This window comes from Ictidomys tridecemlineatus, chromosome 13 (assembly GCF_052094955.1).
Source record: "Ictidomys tridecemlineatus isolate mIctTri1 chromosome 13, mIctTri1.hap1, whole genome shotgun sequence".
Lineage (NCBI taxonomy): Eukaryota > Metazoa > Chordata > Mammalia > Rodentia > Sciuridae > Ictidomys > Ictidomys tridecemlineatus.
In genome coordinates this window covers 26,461,976-26,482,387 of record NC_135489.1, presented here as the reverse complement: position 1 = coordinate 26,482,387, position 20,412 = coordinate 26,461,976, and the positions used below count along the sequence as shown (strand labels likewise).

The window sequence follows — 20,412 nt, the reverse complement described above, 5'->3', positions numbered from 1 at the left end:
TTGTCTAGCCCCAGGTTTAAGGCTGCCCCAGACTTTTGCCCTTATTTGGAATATCTTTGCTTTCCTGGAGCAGCTTCTTCATTTGGGCATCTTGGCCTGAGCTCTGGTGGGAGCTGCAGCTCTTTGGAGATGAATCTCAAAAATTCCCCATCTCTTTGCCTTGTCCAATAACCTGACCCTGACCTTGAACCACAGCCCCGTATCCCCAGTGTCCCCATCCTAGTCACTCTCCTTCTCTCAGTCCTGGCTTCTCAATCCCAACTCTGACCTTGTAACTCATAGACCAAAGCCTGCTCCTCATGGTCCTAGCCCTGTCTAGGCAGAGGTCTCCAGGGACATGGGACCTGTGAGCAGAGGGTGGGAGGAGCATGAGAGCCTCCCTTGCCCATAGGCAGCCCTGACTTAGCCAAGTCTCCAGAGCTCTTGTAGCCTGAAGTCACCCACAGATGGTGCTGGCATTTTGAAGTCCAGCTTCCTGAAGAAAACCCGAGAGTCTGCATAGCAACCAGGGCATGTCATGTTTTAAGAAAATTTACAGAGAAAACTAAGATTGAGCTGTTTGTTTAGACACAAATGAAAAACAAATGCATGGAGACAAAGTCCACATACACACAAAAAATCTCTAAATGTGGTTCTGGGTTAACTCTGTGACTTTAGGCCCATGGGATATTCCTAGGACACCCCCAACCAAAAAACAGCCAATCAACCAACCAACTAAACAAAAGTCAAGAACCTCAGTTAACTGTTTCTTATTGGCTGTGGCAACAGCAGAAAATGAGAAGCCCTGCTTCTTTAGGAACTGCTACCTCCTAGGACAAGTTCCCATCTAGACTGCTTAAGGGCCGGGGAAACTGTGCCCAGCTGACCAAGCCCTTGTCCAGGAATGTCTTTTCTAATGGCTCTATTGTTCTTTTCTTCTTATTTGTAGCTTCTTAAGGTGGAATCTGAAGTAATGATTTGGATCTTTCTTCTTTTCTAATATAAGCATATAAAGCTATGAATTTTTCTTTAAGGACTAGGAATTTCCTAATATCTAGGATGATTTTTTTTTTGACAAATCTTTATAGACAGCATATAGTTAGCTACTGTTTTCCAGTTGACAATCTCTGTTTGTTAAGGGGAATGTTTACATTTAATAAAATTATCTATGTGGTTGGGATTAAATACACCATCTTACTCTTTGTTTTCTATTTGCCCATTTTAAAACTATTATTTCCTACTCCATGTCTTCTTTTTCATTGGTTGAATATTTTTAGGGTTAAATATTGGCCTCATAGTCATATCATTTTATTTTGTTATTATATTTTGTGAACATACTTGGCTTACAATATGCATATTTAGTTTTTTACTTTATCTAAAATAGAATTATACTGTTTTGTATCTAATATAAAACTCTTACAACAGTATACTTTCATTATCTCTTTCCCATCCGTGTTGTTCCTTTTGTAGATTTTATCCATACATATGTTATAACTCCTATAATACATTGCTAGGATTTTTGCTTTAAACCAGGAGTTCAGCAAACTATGACTTGAAGGTCCAGTCTGGCCCACACCTTGTTTTGTTTTGTAAATAAAGTTTTATTGGAACACAGTTACACCTATTTGTTTACATGAATTTTGTGGCTGCTTTTGAACTACAATACACATTTGGAGTAGTTGTGGCAGAGAAAGTATAGTCCTTGAACCCTAAAATACTGTCTCTAATCTTTTACCAAAAAAAAATTGCCAATTTTTGCTCTTCAAAGAAAAGTTTTTAAATGGAGAAAAATCCCCCACACAATTGTCATCTCTGACATTCTTTATTCCTTTGTATAGATTTACGTTTCTATCTGGTATTGTTTTTCTTCTGTCCATAGATCCTTCTTGAATATTTCTAGTGCAGGTCTAGAAATATGGTAGTGCGTTCTCTCAAATTCTGTTTGTCTGAAAATGTCTTATTTCACCTTCATTTTGAAGGATGTTTTTGCTGGGTTTTCTAGGTTTCTTTGTTTTCTTTCAGGAGATTAAAGATGTTATTTCATTGTCTTCTGGCTTTGTTTGTTTCTAGTTTATGACAATGAGAAGTTTATGGTAATTCTTATCCACTTTCTTCTGTGTCTAATAGGTCTTTTTTCCTTGGGTTGGTTATTTATTTATATATTTGAGATCGGGCCTTACTCTGTTGCCCAGCATGGTCTTGAACTCCTAGGCTCAAGCCTCCCAAGTGGCTCACCACTTGGTCTGGCTCTGGTTTAAATGTTTTATCTTCACTAATGTTTTCTAGGAATTTGATTATTATGTGCCTTAAGGTGATTTTGTTTGTGTTATTCTGCTCAAAGTCTATTGAAGTCTTTGAATCTATGAATTCATCAGATTTGGAATTTTTCAGTCAGTTTTTCTCTAAAATACATTTTTAAAAATCCTTTACCTTCCATCTTCTCCCTTTGAATTTTACCAACCACTGAGTATTGTCACTGAGAGTGTTAATGTTTCAGTCTTTTTTTTTTTTTTTTTGCTTGTGTGCTTTGTTTGAGAATATTTTTATCACTGTCTCTAAGTCACTAATCTTTTGTTCTACGGTATCTAACCTGCTGTTAATGCAACCCAGGGAATTTTCTATTTCAAATGTTGCATTTTTTGTCTTTGGACGTTCTATTTAGGTCATTTCCCTCCACATTCCATTTTTCTCTTCCCTGTGTGTATGTTTTCATTTACAATTTAAATATGATTAGAATAGCTATTTGAGAATCTTTGTTTGCTGTGTCACCATCTTTGTCATTTCTGTGTCTTGGAGGTGTTTCTGTGGCTTCATTTTTCCATCTGATTATGAGACATGTTATTCTCATTTTCAGCACATCCAATAATTTTCTATTGAATGATGGACATGATGAATTATACATTGTTGAGTTACTGGATTTGTTTTTTTCATTTGGAGAGTGTTGGACTTTGTTCTGGTGAGCAATACTTGCCGTTCATTTTGATCTTTTGGATGCTTGATAAGTCTTATTACAGGAGCTCTAGAATATGCCTAGATCAGAGAGTTCTCAAGACTTTCCCTAAAAAAGCTTATCCACAAGTTTCAAAGGCCATCTGGGTCTCCATTGTATGCCCTGAGTGATTCACAGGACTCTGTGCTGATGTGTTAGGACTTGAATGCTTCCCAACCCTGTCTAACTCCTGGGAAGTATTCCTTATTTCTTTCTGTTCCATGTGCGCTCTTTGTTCAACCTGATGGGGGTCTGTGCCACATGTACATTATCTTAGTATTCAACAAGGACTCAAATAAAGACTCTCTGTAGCTTTCTGGAGCTCCTCCTCTCCAAAACACTCTCCCTGAAATAGGATCCTCAACTCATGGAGACCACCATGCTCTGCTTAGGGTTCCCTTCCCTTCTCACCGTCTAGAGGCACCTACATGTGAAAAGGTAGGGAGGTGGCAGGGCTCACCTTGTTTTCCTTCTTCCAGGGATCACTGCTCTGCGCTGTAGGTTGCAAGTGTCTGAAAACAGATTGCATATATCCTGTCTGTTTTTCTAGTGGTTTACAATAGGAGGGTGCATCTGATTCCTGCTACCCTCACCTATGGCTGGAAACAGAAATTTCTTTAATGACTGTCTTTCTCTGTCTGTCTGTTTAGATAGATAGATAGATAGATAGATAGATAGATAGATAGATAGATAGATAGATAGATAGATATTTAATGCTTTCATTGGAGAAAACAGGCTGTTCTTCCCGGAGAGTTTCCCCTTCTCTGGATTTTGCTGGTACTCTCTAGAGGTGTCACTTAAGATGTCCCCCAGTTTCCTATAGCCCCTATACATGGGAACCTAGGTCAAGGCTTCAGCAGATACGTGTTTGACTCTTATTTCTTAGCGATACTTTGCGGGGAGGTAGTGTGTCTTTCCACCAGAAGGCACCTAATGTCTGGTTGTCTCTTCTTTTGTGATGTTAGCAGTAATTGAAGATCTTTGCCTGGATCTTTTGTTTCTTCAGGGGTGGAAAATGGTGGCAAATAATTCAATCATTCCTTATTCATTTATTTGCTGGGAAACTTATTAAGGGAAATTTTCCCTCCTCAACTATTCGATTACCCTGAAGTACACTTATTAAGGGGAAAACAAGGTAAATGTTTGGTTCTTCCTTTTATTTACTAGTTTCCTAAGTGACGAGTTGGTTCCTTAGCATCCTTCAAAGAGAATCCGTTTTCTTCAGCATCATTTAGTCCTATGGATTCAAATCTGTTTTGGGGTCTTCCATACCTTTTACAATTATAATTTTTTTTGTTGCTGTTGTAGTTGTTTTTCTTTTGGGGTACCAGGGAGTGAACTCAGGGCACTCGACCACTGAGTCACATCCCCTGCCCTGTTTTGTATTTTGTTTAGAGACAGGGTCTCACTGAATTGCTTCTCGCCTTGCTTTTGCTGAGGCTGGCTTTGAACCTGCGATCCTCCTGTGTCAGTCTCAGCTTACAGGCATGTGCTACTGGCTCAGCTATAGGTATTGATATGCAAATGATCCTGACTTGGGGCCCTTGGGAGCTTCTTCTGGGTGATTCATGAATCCTTTTGCCATGACCCTGGTGCCTTTGATAGCTTTCTTGCCTTCAGTTATGACAAAAATGTTTTTGTCTCATTTTACATATTTTCTCCATAGACTTGAAATAAAACATAATTCAAATAAGACATTAGTTCCTCTTGAGTGTAAGTAATTAACCATGTTTAAGTGAAATGAGTTTCCTATGCTTTTAGGGAGCAGGAGGCAATGGGCTAGGATAGCTTTTCTGACTGCAGAGCCAGCTGTAGAGATTCCTCTTTCGTTGTTTTCTCAAAGTGGTAAAAATATGGCTGGCCGCTGTCCTCTCCTCCCCTGGACCTTGTCCTTTCTTTGCTGTGTATTCCTGACACTCTCTACATTTGGATTTTTCTTTCAATATTTCTCTCAGGGAAGAGTTTAGTGAGGAGTAGGAGGATGGGGTCCTCATTTCAAGGTTTACAGTGCTGCTCCAGACCCCTCAGAACTGGCAGATCCCCTGGACCTAGTTTCTCCTTCTAATGAGAGGAGGAGAGCTGGAGCCACCCTGGTCGAGTGCTACTTGGTTTGATGACCCTCATGGAACCTGATGGTGCCTCACCCACCCCGTGCTGACCGAGGCTGTGTCCCCGCAGGGATCTCAGTGTGGACGCTGGCTTGAGTCCTGCTCAGTTCCAGGTGCGGCCCCTCCCGCAGCACTATCAGCATTACCTAGCCACTCCGCGAATGCACCACTTTCCCAGGAACTCCTCCTCCACGCAGATGGTGAGTGCAAGGTCCCGTGGAAATGAACTCTCTTGCTGCCCCCTGGGTGCTCCTGCTGGGCTGAGGCCCGCAGCTCTCCGTGTCCCTGCTTCCTGGTGCCCTGGTGGTCTGCAGGGGAACACCTGGGGCCACAAGCAAGGACAGATTCTGACCCTCATAGGACCTCATTTAATTTCTTGTGGCCCTATCTCCCTGGGTTTGGTTTTACCTGTCTGTGAAATGGGAATGTGGGTGCCTGCCCTGCCCTGTCTCCCAGGGCTGGCATGAAGCTCAAGACAGATCCTGGAAGAAGCCCTCCGCCTGGCTTGCTGGTCCAGCTCTGCCTTCCTCCTTAGGGCCGGCCTTCTGGTGACTGCAGAGTACTAAACGCTGCAGAGGGTCAGGTTGGGTCTGGGGTTGCAGACTGCAGGGAATGAAAGTAAAGACACCCCACCGAGCAGCAAGACTGATGGAACCCCGTTTCCAGACAGCTCCACATTGCTTTTTCCCACCCTTGCCTCTGTCACTGAACCACCTAGCTGAACCAAGATGAATAGTCTCTAAAGTCCGTGGCAACTCTGGGATTCCATGGCTTGTATGGTGTGTCTTGTGAAGATTTCATTGTGAGCCATGAAATGGGTGGCCAGTCAGGGTGTGTTGTCACTTTATTGATTGAGCTGGTCTGGGCCCAGATTTGCAACTTGATGAGGTGAGAGAGACACAAAAGCAGGAGGGACAGCCCTGCCACCAGCTCACAGCATCTCAGGGTTGTGCTGGCCATCAGGATTGGGATGGGCTCATGGAGAAGCTGGAATCCTTTGCTCTGTCTAAGCCATTTTGTCCCCCTACAGGTCGTCCATGAAATCCGAAACTACCCTTACCCCCAGCTTCACTTCCTCGCTCTCCAGGGGCTAAATCCCAGCAGACACACTTCTGCCGTGCGGGAGAGCTATGAGGTTAGTCGCTGTGTCTGGTGCCAACTACCATCGATGCCCCTACCATCCATCGTCCCCTCTCCTGGTGGTGGGTAGGTCATGGATGGAGGAGGCCCCAGGAGAGAGCAAGGAGAGATACTGCAGCCTTCAGCACCAGACAAGTACTTCTCGATGGCTCTGTGAACACTTCCCACTAACATCTTCCGGTGCCTCTTCCTCATCCTGTGTGGGTCTGTATGTGCTTCTAGGTGCTGAGTCCACCTATCTATGCTTTCCTCTTTACAGGAGCTGCTGCAGCTGGAGGACAGGTTGGGAAACGTGACCCGGGGAGCTGTGCAGAACACCATTGAGAGGTTCACCTTCCCCCACAAGTACAAGAAGGTGGGGCTGCCAGCAGGCCAGCCTGCATGGTCCGGGCTGGGAGGGGTTTGTCAGAGGGTCCACTCAATGCTGGCCTGGTTGTCCAGTCGGGGTGCATTTCAAAATCCAGAAGCCCTTGCTTTCGTTAGGTGCTCTGAAGTTTAGGTGTCAGTGCTGAAGACCCTGGATGTTGGCATAAGCATCTTCTCACAGTAGCATCGGGTTTGTTCATGAACAAATTCAACCACATTTATTAAGTGCCTACTATGTGTCAGACACTGGAAGGTGTATTAATAAGGGATGTGACAGTATTTCAGATGAGACTAAGGGTCTCATCTCCGTGGGGAAAGTGGTCCTTCTCTGGAGAGAGGACTTTGAATTACTGGAGAAAGTGGAGGAGAATGAGTGGCATTTGGGGAGCCCAGAGCAGTGTGTGTTCCTGGCACGGGGTGTTCATTTTTGCCAGGGTGACATACCTCACCTGCTATCATTTTAACAGAGCATAAGGAAATAGTGAAACAATAGCAGAGAATGAAAAGAGAAAAGGGATTGAATCAGTGAGACAGAGGTTCAGGTAAAATTATGGGAGACAGTAAATTAATCAGGACAATAAAGGGAGAATCAAAAGAATAAAAATGTTATTAAAAAAAGTAAGAAGAAGTAAAAAAGAGAAATAACAAAGTTTAGGATCCAAATAAAATGCCAAAATAAACAAACAAAAAACACTTTTAGAAACTCAGATTCAGAGTAAAATAATATAAAACAGTATATTTTAAAATAGTAATAATGTGAGAACAAAAAATATAGAAAACATAAACAATCATGAGAGAAAAATATGGAAGGAATGGGAACTGGGAAAAGACATAAAACCAATGTGTAGAATTAAAAATAGAGAACATCAGAATTAAAAGGAAATGTTAATAAAAGGAAAGGGTAAGGGTGAAAAGGATTAAATAAACACTGAAATAAATAAATGCTGAAAAAAGTTAAAGGTGAAAGTTAGGTAGAGAGTCTGGCACAGTGACGCATGACTGAGATCCCAGCAACTCAGGAGGCTGCAGCAAGAGGATCTCAAGTTGGAGGCCAGCCTCAGCAACTTAGGGAGAGCCTAAGGAACTTAGCAAGATCCTGTCTCAAAATAAAACAGTGGTGAGACACCCTGGGTTCACTCTCTCCCCTCTTCTCCCCAAAATGTTATGTACATAATAAAGAGCAAACAAAAACCAGAATACAAAAAAAAAAAAAAAAAAAAGATTAAGAATAGGAAATAAGATTGGAAAGGGAAGACTAGTCTAAAGAAGTAAAGATTAGCCACAGCAGGGGCTGGGGATGTGGCTCAAGCGGTAGTGCGCTCGCCTCGCATGCATGTGGCCTGGGTTCGATCCTCAGCACCACATACCAACAAAGATGTTGTGTCCGCCGAGAACTGAAAAATAAATATTAAAAAAATTATCTCTCTCTCTCTCTCTAAAAAAAATAATCTTTAAAAAAAAAAGATTAACCACAGCAAAACAGAGTGATATTTAAGGTAAAATTAATACTTAATTTAATAATTTATTAAACTATAAAAAGGGAATCATGAAAATCCATAGAGAACAGCAGAAAATAAGCATGTAATAATAATAAAAATAATATTAAGGCTTCGTAGCATGGTTTTTGGACGTCTCTAGATGTCCAAAAGACATGGGTCCTGCAAACAGCTGGACCCATAAGCAGATCATCATGATTCTATTCATATTCAAGTTCCACACAAATGTGTGCTACAATGGCTATAATTCTGACGAGGGGAAACCTACCTTAGAAGCCCAGCCTGGTTTGCAGGGGCTGTATAGAAGACAAAGAGGCTGAAAGCAGAAGCAATAGAGTTTCTCGTGTATCCCAGCAAAGGCACAGGATTCCCTAGACTAAATTAAAATGAGGAGCTCCAGAACTTAGGACCATGGACTGGAATAGGGGGACCTGACATTTAGGCTTGGCCCCAAGGTCCTTTTCTGGATGGTCTTTGTCTTATGACTCCAGATTTTTATTTTTATGAAATGACCTTTAAGTGTGCTTATGGTTTTCTTCCTATGGTTATCATCAGACTATTTCACATTAGAGCAAAGAGATGGGAATGTGGAAGGTGGGCTGATTCCATTCACTAGATTCCCTCTTCCCCCAAATATTGATTAAGAGCAATGCTATGCCTTGAACTTGGTTAAATGTAGGTGAGTATATAAAAAAGGATAAGCCGTTGTCCACACCATCTGAGAACTTGGAACTTTCCAAAGAGTGAAAAAACTATTTTCAAAGAATTAGTGAAGAATTGAAAATAGGAATATTAAAGTCAACAAGTATGCATAGCGTGCCTGCATGATGTCAAACCTTGTCTTAAAGTTAGTGCCTTCTCTAAGGGAACATTCTGGATGGGAAGAGAAATCAATAACACAAAATAGCTGGTAAAGTGTGGTACTAATTACAGGAGTTAATCCTGGGGGTGGAATTTTATCCTCGTCTGTAATGAGAGCAGACCTGAAGGGACGTTGGTAAAGAATGACTGGATGAGTGAATGAATGAATGAATGAGTGCAGGAATGAATCACGCTGAACCTGAAGGTAGAGGGGAAGCCCGGAGGCAGGATTCCACACTGGACAAGGTGTGAGAAGTGGATAGTAACAGCAGAACAGAGTCAGGAAGCTGCTAGGCAGGAGCTGTACCTTTGCAAAGGGTCAATTCATTAGGAACCTGATCCCTTTCCCAACCTGGGCTCCTTGATAGTGTCTGGGACGGTGAAGTCCACTTGGCCTCTTCCTCACGTGGCTTGCACCCTCTCTCTCTCTATTGCAGCACGTGGGAGGAGATAGGGAAGAAAACTTAAAAAGAGACTGACCCCCCAGGAAGAGGGGGCTGCAAGGGGGAGGAGGCTGTGGGTAAAGGCCAACGGCCACCAGGTGAGTCGGCCCCAGGTAACAGATGCTCCTCTCTTTGCTTGTCATAGAGAAGACCCCAGGATGGCAAGGGCAAGAAGGATGAGGGCGAGGAGTCCGACACAGATGAGAAATGCACAATTTGTCTGTCTATGCTGGAAGATGGAGAAGACGTGAGGTAGGAGGCCCCTTTGATTCTCTCTCCCTGCTGTCACACAGGCATTGGTGAGCTGCCACCACGCTGTGTCTGGGGTGAGGGTACTTCTTTGCAGGTGCATGTGAGTGTGCTTCGGAACTGCACTGGGAGGGTGGGGCATGGAATGTTCTAGATGTGTTGACAGAGGGTGAGGATGCATGGAGGGAAAGTGTAGGAGAACGGTGCCACGTTTGGCCTGGGGATGGTCTGGGGCCACATCGTGGCTTTGCTTTGGGCTTCATGGAGGAGGGCCTGAGGCTCCCTTCCTGTCACGGCTTCCTAACTTAGCCACAGCCCCACTCTGGGGCAGGGCTCCTGCAAGGCTCCCCCTTTGGCAATTACCTAGTGGTCCTGGGCGTGTCTCCTGGTCCCCTCAACATCCCTCACATCACCTCCTGCTGCAGCCGTTCCCCTCACCCCCACGCTGGTCACCTGGCTTTCCTCCTCTCTTCCAGACGCCTACCCTGTATGCATCTCTTCCACCAACTCTGCGTGGACCAGTGGCTCGCCATGAGCAAGAAATGCCCCATCTGCCGAGTGGACATTGAGACACAACTGGGAGCTGACAGCTGAGGGAGGAGTTAGCCAGTGGACGCCCCATTTCCTTCACCAGGTCCCCCCACGGCCATAGCCCTTGCAGCCAAACTTTGCCTTCTGAGCCATTTGACGTAGAGGAGAAGCCTGCAAGCACATTTCGTGGAAAGAGGAGTTGGTGGTATCCGAGTCCGAGGGAGAGGAGGGGGTGGGGGAGGACCCACCCATCCAGAGTGGCCACTGCCCCCATCCGCCTTGCTGCGCAGGAGGGAGGGAGCTGGCCGTGCCCAGAGCAGGGCGGGAGTGGGGGGCCCACGCTGTGGAGAACCCAGATGTGATCCGAGGGTACTAGCTGATAGACCGGCCCCTCAATCCTGTCCTTCGAAGGATTGTACATATACCTCTCGACCACGTAGAAACCATGTAGGGGTCTCTAGCTATTTCTGTGGATGGCAGCCGGAGCATGTTAGCTTAAGAAAAATGTCGTGTGTGGTGCTCTAGTCATCTTGTGGTGGACATGTCGCTATTGCCCAACTTGCACCAAATGTTTCTCATTGAGTTTCTTGTTTTGGTGCCTGACTGAACCAACCAACGACAGCCCCAATCTTCCCGTCTTTATGAGAGAAAGGAAAAAGGAATCAAAGGTGAAAAGGAAAAAAAAAAAAGAGAGAAAGAAAGAAAGAAAAGCCAAATCCTGTTTACGGTGAAAAAGGATGATTTTTTTTTTTTTCACCCAGTTGGGAGGTGGGAGGGGGGTTCTCGTTCTGTTGTTTTTGTTTTCTCCTTGGCTTTTGATTTTCTCATGTTTACAGTGCACGGAGTGTGGAAGGGGCATCCGGGCAGGGGAGGACTGGACAAAGAGCAAACGGGGGTCTTCGAGGGGTTTCCCAGGGGTTCAGGCCAGATGAGGAAGGTAGAGCCCAGCAGGGGAAGGGGGTGAGTCTGTCCTGAGGGAGGGCTTCCAGTTCTAGGGCTCACCTCTTAGCCCGGCCATCCCCGCCCTCCCGGCATGCCACACTGAACCAGCGTGGACTTGACCTCCAGTTACTGCGGCCTCAGTGTTTCCCGGGACAGGGGGCCCCTGCTCACTCCAGCTTCTTTCTTTAGATTAGGCTCTTGTCCTGTCACAAAGAGGCAATGTAGCCACTGCCTCCCTATGCAAAAAAGTATTAACCAGATGATGCAGATCAAATAGCATAGGCAATGGACACTTGACCTTGGCCAAAACGCTCCCAGCTAGCATAGCACCCAGAGCTAAGGTCAAGCACCGTGGACCTGAGGAGGAACTTGAGCTTTCTTTGGGATGTTTCAAGTCCTGATCTCTTCCTCAGAGATGGCCCTGGCTCTGAGACCATTTTGGCTGGGTGTGGGGGGTCCTATGTCCCTAACCTCTGGCTCCTTCTCTGAATCTTAGATAACCGTGGGCAAGCCCCTTTCTTCCTCTGTGCCTCAGTTTCCTTCTCCTTCCAGTGGGGAGAAACAACAGTGTATCCCCTTTCCACTCCCTCTACCTCACCTAGATGTCCTGAGGATTAATATCTCTGTCCACCATCTTCTGCATTCTCTTTTCTCTCCTGGAAACTTCTTAGGGTTTGGGGTCGGGGGTGCCAGAAGAGACAGATCTGGAAGCTCAAAGTGACCTCCCAGTTGTCTTTGTGCATCATCCCACATTTTTTCTGACCCCTCCCAAAGGAACAGAGAGATAGGAGGATAGAAGACTAGAGATGGGGAAATCCATCAAACTCCAACCCAAACCCAGCTCTCTATCCATATGTGGAAAACACCAGATCTGTTGGAATTCTGTGACTTTCCTCTGCCCCTCCTCCTCCTCCTTCCCCACCCCTCCCCCTTCTCCTCATTTGCACTGCTTTCAAAGCCTCCCTCACCTCAACCCCTAGCCCAGTCTCAATGCCCTCATATTAAAAAGACTAAGGGACAGGACACTCGTCACATAAATGAAGAAATTCCATGCAGTTAAGGATATTTGAATCTATGTTGCTGCTGTCAGGGGTAAATGGACCAGTGGGTGACAATGACAGGGAGACTGATTTTAGCTTGAGGTAGAACCTTCTAACACCATTGCACCGCCTGGAGCAAAGGCTACTCTGGACACCCCAGGACAGAGTTGGGGAAGCAGCTCCCTAGGGATGTCACTCCAGAATCTTATCCAGACAAAGGTCTCTCCCAGCACCAATCTTCTGGTGTCCCATACAATCTCTGTTGAGTGCCTACCGGTGCAGGTGCTGGGAAAGATGAGAGCTAAGAAGACAACGTCCCTGCCTGAAGGAGCTTACAGTCGAAGACCAGACAGGACACGTCCAATAGTGCAAGAAACAGCGAAGAGTTCAAGATTCAGGGTCAGCAGTGATGGGCACTGGGTCATCCGGGGCAGTGATTGCAGTGTGTGAAGTGTCTCCAGGACAAGGCTGGACATCCCACTGGTGGGGAAGGACACTGGAGATACTGCTTACTCATAGCCACAGGGAGTTGGGAATTTTCTCCCCTCCTCCCCAATGCCTGGGTCAAAACCAAGACTTCATCAGAAGGCGGCTCTGGAATGGAGATCACCAGGGTGGACTGGGTAGGGTAGGCGAGTCCTCTCCTGGGTCAGTCTTTTCTTCTTTCCCTGAGGCTGGTCTGGAAGGCTAGCAGGGGAAGGGAGTCTGTGGGGGAACTGGGGTTGAAGTAGAGCTCATATTCCAGGTTCTAGTCCTGGCTCCTCACTGATAAACTGGTTGATGCTGGAACCCTCCTCCTGTGTCTCTCTGCACCTGTTTCCCTAGTTATGACACAGGAGAGTTGGAGTGGATGCTTGCTAGAATTTCTCCCAACACTCACATTCTATGATCCCCCAACATCAACACATCATTCAAGTCAGAGCTGTGTGCTGACCGGGCCATTGAAAAGGACTTCTGCGGGCATGAACATTCATTTCAGAGGCTGAGGGTACACACGTTGAGTAAGAGACTGGGACCTGGTCCCCTCCTCCCTCCTATTCTCTGCAGGCTCTCCAAGTGCCCCAGGCTACAGGGACTGGGCTGGGGAGGGAGTAGATCCTGAAGCTCCCTCCCCTCCCTGTCTCTCTGGGATCCTTGTATCCTGCAGGTAGGGACAGGAGAGAGGGGACAGCCACTCTGACCCTCCTGGCTCCTGTTTCCTTAGCAGAGAAGCCAATTGGGTGAGAAGAGCAGGTGCCAGCTTCTGCTCCCTTGAGCCCCCCTAATCCCAGCTGGCCCGGGAGCCTGGGAAGAGCGGAGAGGAGGCAGGTTCAGGCCTCAGCATCTCACACCCACCACCTCCAGGAGGGAGACACCTATAGTCCTCCTGCTCAACTCAAGGGACTCAGACCCTTTCCTGACTGAGACGCATGAGTGCCTTCTGGGGCAAGAGCAGCCCCAGGGTTCAAGTTGGGCCTCCAAACCGCAGCCATGGCTGCAGCGGGTCCACCGAGGACACTAATCAATCAACCCAAGCCACGAGCCGCTGGGCGCAGCAGAGGGTGGGCAGGGGCCACAGTGTCCTCCACCCAGCCAGGACCCCCGGCCCTGTCGCCCTCGCCCACCACCTGTGGCGGGACTCAGGCTCTCTTCTGCAAAGGCTCTCAGCCTCCGAGCAAGTATTCTTAACTCTTTACGCCTAACGAACAAGCACAGTTTTTTCAATGGTGAAGAAAAAGCACCAGATTTTTTTTTTCCCCCTGAAGAAATCCCCAAGCCCCCCGCCCGCTGGCGGGATCAACACTCCCCGTGTGGGGCTGTAGCAACGTCTGTCAGGTCCCCTCGTGTTTCATCTCCTGCGCGCGTAGAGCAAATGCTAGAGCGATTTCAGCTGATAGAAAAACAAAAATGAAAAAAAAAAAAACAAAAAAACAAAAAAAAAACATGGCACGTTGCTAGTTTACAGGGTTTTGTGAGTTTAAATGCCTTATATTTAACAATCATAATTTATGACTAACTTGTAGATATCGTGGGTTCTTATTTAATTATTTTTATAGTTGTTTTGCATTTTTAATTATAATTTATTTATTTAGAAAGGATACTAATTTTTTTTATTACTCCTATTACCTCATTTCGGCGTTGTTTTTGGGAGTGGAATGCTTTGCATGCATTGGTACGATGACAAACAACTACGAATACAAAAAAAAAAAAATTTAAATAAAATTCCGCGAACTTTATTTCGTCCAAACTATCAGGGTGTGTGATTGCAAGCTGTCCTACTGTGGTGCTGGCCTCTTTGGATACATTCCATACGAAATGCAAACCTTTGATTCTGTATGCTGTGACTTAGTGAAAAACTCCAATATAGTGACTGTATTTAGCACATATATAAATATAATTTGCACTCGTCAGCAGACTGGGGTAATCCTTTCACTTGCTACCCTTGGCACCCTCGCCCCGACCCCTTCACCCCTGCAATTAACCTGCTTTTCTTTCTTCCTTCCCGCTTCTTACAGCCTCAGTCCACCCAGGCTTCCACCCCTGAAGGAGGTCTCTGGGCTCTAGAGGTCCCTGTCTTCACTTGGGCTCCACCTTTCTAAGGTTCCAGAATTGGAGCCCTTGGGACATTGCCAGCAGGAGTGTAAGAAAACTGAAAGTCTGACTCATTACACGAGCCTAGATGGGGGGCTTGGGTTTTCAGATCAGCTCCATTGTGGTCTTCCCTGTGACTGTGAGCCAGTCCTTGACCTCCCCGAGTCAGTTTTTCTGTGCTAGGGAAGGGAGGCGAAAGGGGGGGCATCTCTAGGATGCCTCTGATTCAGGTAGAATATGACGCAGATCTGGGGATGGGGGACCTATCTCGCCCTCTCAGGAAAAAAAGGAAAAGAGAAAAGATGGAGGGAAGGAAAGGAAAGAAAAGGAGAAGAGAGGGAACGGATGGAGGATGTAGCCCGTAGATTTGCCCAGAGCAGAGGTCCACAAAGGTTTCTGTCCTTTTAAGTGCAACATCCGGAGGGCGACAGGGAGGTAAATTAGGTGGACACATTCCTGGATATGGGACCTGGCCTTTCACGAAGTTTAGCAGGTCATTGGGAGAGTAAGCTAAAGTCCATGCCCTGTTAGGTTTAGGGATGTGATAGGTAGAAGTCCCAGACTCTGGGGAAACAATGGCATCAACAGCTGGCACAGTGCTTAGCCCAGGTGTCTTTGAGCCAAAAGGAGAGAGGAGGTCCAAGCCCCCGGGAGCAGCCTTTGAGTGGGCTGGCACCTGCCCCACACCCTTCCTCTCCCTCTCCTCCTCCTCTTCCTTTCTAGCTTGCCTTCCCTCTTGGCTCTTGCCATCACTGCCTTTGCCTGGTGGGGACTCCACCCTCCACAAGAGGCCCCATGGGGATGGACGGTGCTGACATGGGGGAGGAACTGGACACCTAGAGTTGCCACCCTGTCTGGCTAGGCTTGCCCAAGTGGCCAGATGGGGCATGGCCGCTAAACCCATCTCTGCTCTGGGCTGGGGACGGGAACCTTTCCTGGGGCTTCTTGCCTGCTACTGCCCAGCTTGCCCTCAGCCTCCACCCTGGAGCCTTGCTTTGCTTGGACACAGCCTGTGGAGTCCCCCATCACGCTGGTGGGTGTACCACCACCATGCTGTCGGGCCTGGCAGACACTGCCCTGGCAGGGCTCCCGGATGGGCATGCCTTACGCTGCTCCTCGGGGACCAAGTGAACAAGGCCTTGTGCCCTGGCTGGCCTGTGCCCCAATCTCAAGCCTCCCCTACCACCCCCACCCCTCTTCCACCCCTGGCAATGGATGTGGCTAATTTCTCAGCTCTGGAGCCGGCCACACCAGGGGGTGATTTGGTTGCCCCTGGTAAGTGAAAGGATTATCCTCAGTGTTGATTGTCCTTTTTTGTAATCCTCCTGCTGTTCTGTTCTGTTGTGCTGTGCAACATTTTGCTACATAGACTATTTTATAGCAGAAAGCTAGAAGAATATTTATTATGAATATTAAAGCAATAGTGCATCAATGAAAAGGCGAAGACATTAGGAATTGTGTAAATGCTTAGATTCACTTTTGGTGGATTTTTTGTACTTTATTTATAACTAATAAAAATGAACTGCATTGCTAACTACACCTTACTCGTGCTGGCTCTTTATTTCTACCCATACCCAGGTCACATCCAAAAGAAGGCTTCGCAAGAGATATGAGGTGGCAGCAATGATCTGGCTCCCATCAAATTGCCAGATCCTCTTTGTCATCCTTCTTCCCCCTCTCCCCACCCTTCTCCCCCTCCCTCCCCCTCTCCCCTCCCTCCCCCGTCTCCCTCCCCCTTGTCCTCCTTCTTCTCCACCCCCACCCTTCCTCCTCCTTCATGTCTCTTATCTATTTCTACCATAGTTTGGATCTGCAATGTCCTCCAAAGGCCCATGTGCTGAAGGCTTGGTCTCCAGCTTGGTGCTATTTGGAGGTGGTGAAACCTTTGAGAAGTGGGACCATTGGAGGAAGCTGGTCACTGGGGGTGTGACCTTGAATGGGATTTGGGGACCATAGCACTTTTTGCTTCTCAGCCACCATGAGGTGAGCAACTCCCTATGCCACACTCTCCTATCATAGTACTCTGCCTCCCCAAAGGCCCCAAAGCAACAGGGCAACCAAATATGGACTGAAACTGCCAAACCTACGAGCCAAAATAAACCTTTCCTCCTAATAAGTTGATTATCTCAGGCTCTGCATCACAGTGAAGGAAAGTCACCTTTAAAAAAATTTTTTTAGTTATACATGATAGCAGAATGCATTTCGACTTATTGTACACAAATGGAGCACAACTTTTCATTTTTCTGGTTGTACATGATGTAGAGTCACACCATTCGTGCAATAATATGTGTATCTAGGGTAATGATATTGTCCCATTCCACCATCTTTTCTACCCCATGCCTCTTCTCTCTCTCCTCCCTCCCTTTTGCCCAATCCAATGTTCCTCCATTCTTCCCATGCTCCCCACCCCCCATTACAGATCAGCATCCCCTAATCAGAAAAAAACATTTGTCCTTTGGTTTGGGGGGATTGGCTTACTTCACTTAGCATGATATTCTCCAACTCCATCCATTTACCTGCAAATGCCATAATTTTATTCTCTTTTAATGCTGAGTAATATTTCATTGTGTGTGTGTACCACCATTTCTTTATCCATTCATCTATTGATGGGCATCTAGGTTGGGGAAAGTTGATATTTTTATCTTTTATTTATCTCTCAAAGAATCTGTCCTATGATTGTAGATCAACCAACTAGTTGACCAGTTTCCTAAGCTTTAGTTATGAATCTTCCAGGGTGTTGAGTTATCATTTTTGATCAACTTTCAAATGTAAACTCTTGCTGTTTGAACTGGAGGGCTCCTTGCTTTCTCCATAGGAGAGAGGGAACTTGACGTCAACAGTTGGTGTGGATTTTGGTTCCCTGGTAGGAGCCCAGGCTCATGGATTCTGTACGCTTCAGAGTCTGTTCTCAGTGAACTGAAAAATTGCTTTCTTTCATAAGCTGCAAACAGAACCCATATCAATGAACTTTTTTTTTTAAAGCAATAGGCAGTATCTTTTTTAAAGTAGTTTTAGGTTTGTGGGAAAAAAATGAACGTAGAACATAGAGAATTTCTATTGCTGTCTCCTTACCACACCCTGGTCACCCTATTGTTAACATCTTGTATTTACTGATACATTTCTCATCAATTATACTATTAAAGTCCACATTTACATTACATAATGAGCCATGTAAATTCCTGGTTCATATTCAGTGAGATGAGATGAACCACAAAACTGTGTAGCTTTGCATATATTTCTATCTATGATTCTTTGGATCCATGAACCAAAGAATTTTTGGTTTTGTTGATTTGTTTTTCACTACGGGGAATTGAACCCAAGGCCTCATATCATCTAGGCAAGTGCTCTACTATTGAGCTATACCCTCAGCCCTTTTCATCTTTTATTTTGAGGCAGGGTCTTGCTAATTTCCAGTGCTGGTCTCAAACTTGTGATCCTCCTGCCTCAGCCTCCCAAGTCTCTGGGGTTACAGGCGTGTGCCATGGTGCCTGGGCAAACCAGGTTTCTGAGTCCTTGCTTTCCCAGTCAGCTCCATGGGAGCGTGGGGAAAAACACTGTACTTCCCCAGAGTGTTAGTCAGCCTTTTGTCACTGTGACCAAAATACTTGACACAACAGTTTGAAGGAGGAAAGGCTTATTTTGGTTCATGACTTCAGAGGTTCAGTCCGTGGCCAGCCAATTCCATAGCTCTGCGCCTGAGGTGAGGCAGAACATCCTGGTAGAAAAGCGTGACAGAAGAAAGCTGCTCATGGCAGCTGGAAAGCAGAGGACAGGAAAGGGCCTGAGAGAAAATACACCCTGCCCAGGCGTGCCCCAGGGCCTACGTCGGCCTGCCGTGCCTCACCTCTCCCAGTAATGCATTCAGCCATCGATGGGGGAATCCACTGAGGAGCTCCAAGTCCTCCTGATTGAATCACTTCCGGAAAGCCCTGCCTCTGAATTCAGAAGTCCTTGGAGAACATTCCAGAGCCAAACCATAACACCTGGCTGGACCCATGTAGATGGAAGGCAAGGCCCAGCTCTGCAATTCATAGGTCTCTAGGTATGGGCTCTGCCTCCCTTAGTGTCCCTTGGTCCCTTCACTGTGTTTACATTTACAGCCTGGGAGCAAAGGCCTGGGCTACTTTCAGGGTAGGGGACTCAGGGCGTAGCTTCTTTTTTTGGGTTTTGCACCTGCGTAGCTCATGAGAAAATCCTCAGCCTCCCTAGTCTTAGCCCTCCTCCCCCTCCCCCTTCCCACTGCACTCCCAGGAGGAAAGAAATTGCTCAGAAAACATCTGGGTTGTTTTCTGCCCGGCCCTGAGACCCCTGGTCACCATCAGGATCTCCCAAACTAAGTAGGAGAGGAATCTGTCCTCAACTGGCCCCCAGTCCCCCACCTGCACCCACCCAAAGCACCACCCACCACCGGAAACATCACTCCTGCTGTGGCTCTCTGCCCTTCCCCATCCCCCATTCCCTGGGAAGCCTCTCCCCTCCCAGGCCTTCAGTGGCCTGGAGTTTTCTGGTCCCTATCCCTTCAGCACTCAGTCACGTGTCATTTAAACCTAGAAGAATGTGTCTTTACCTCCTCTTGCCCCACACGGAGTGGCCTTCTCTCCCGACAGGGTCTTATCCCTACAACCAGCCAGGGCAGCCATTCCTCCCTCTGTTTTACACTGAGTGTTGAGCTTCCATCTTTATACCATTTGATGGAAAGCCTTGCCCTTCCTATTGGCTTCCTGTTAGCTGTGTGACTTTGGGCAAATTACTTAAACTGTCTGTGCTTTGGTTTCTTCATCTATAAAATGGGAATAATTCATAGTATCTGACCCATAGGTTTTGTTTTGTTTGTTTGTTTTTAAACAATGAGGATTTCATGGATTATCTGTGTGAAGCACTTAACACATGTCTGGAATAGACTAAACACTATGTAAATTTTACTGATGATGATGATGAGGATGATTTATTTTTTAAAAAAATCCCTGCCTCGGTGGTCTTTCTCTTTGATCTTCTTATCCTGTCCTCCCTCTCCTTCTCTCCCAGTGTTTCCAGTTCCCAATGATGTTCTTTGGCCACCTCCCATGTGGTCAGCCACCAGCAATCACCTGTCCTGCTGGGGGTTAAAGGTTACAACCAAGACTTCTGGAATCATGGCTTGGAACGGTCTTTGCTGTGCTCAGCTGGGGCGGGGGCGGGGAGGCTCTGGAAGAAGGGCCACAGTGAGGTCAGAGCCTGGAAGTGTGGAACTTTCTCTCCTCCCCTTCAGAAGCTCCTCCCCACTGTCAGCTGTCTCCACCCAAATTGCTCCTTCTAAATATAGTGTTAAAATGCTCTTTCCTTTCTAAGGGGTCATTCATTTTCCAGGCCCCTGAGTCCAAAACCTTGCCCTCAGGCTTTGTCTGAGGTTGAGATCTTCCATCTGTTCCCGGCAGCCCCCTGGCTTAGGGCATTTTGAGGTGTCCATAAATGGCCGACACCTAGTTCCTTGTTCTGCAAAGAGGCTGGGGTAAAGAGATGCCTGTTTAGAATGGACGCCTCGGGAACTGGGGTGCCCAGAGTACTGTCTGATCTCTTCCCTTTGGACCCCACATAATCGGATTTCAGATCGGGCGTATCTGGACTGAGGCAAGTTTACTCTTATCAATACATTGGATGAAAAGCTTTTCAGCCAAAGACCTGAGAAAATAGAATGGGAAGGCTTTTGTTTTTACCTAT

At 46.5% G+C, this 20,412-nt stretch overlaps 1 protein-coding gene across 1 annotated transcript in view; it reads left to right on the top strand.

The window, feature by feature from the left end:
- Positions 1-16,254, top strand: part of Ark2c (arkadia (RNF111) C-terminal like ring finger ubiquitin ligase 2C) — a 108,377-nt gene extending 92,123 nt beyond the window's left edge. The window contains exons 4-8 of the mRNA XM_021726553.3: positions 5,147-5,276; positions 6,107-6,211; positions 6,476-6,571; positions 9,528-9,634; positions 10,108-16,254. Coding sequence (XP_021582228.2) covers positions 5,147-5,276; positions 6,107-6,211; positions 6,476-6,571; positions 9,528-9,634; positions 10,108-10,225 — 556 coding nt within the window. The 3' untranslated portion in view covers positions 10,226-16,254. The remainder of the gene's footprint in view (positions 1-5,146; positions 5,277-6,106; positions 6,212-6,475; positions 6,572-9,527; positions 9,635-10,107) is intronic.
- The last annotated feature ends 4,158 nt before the right edge of the window (positions 16,255-20,412 follow it).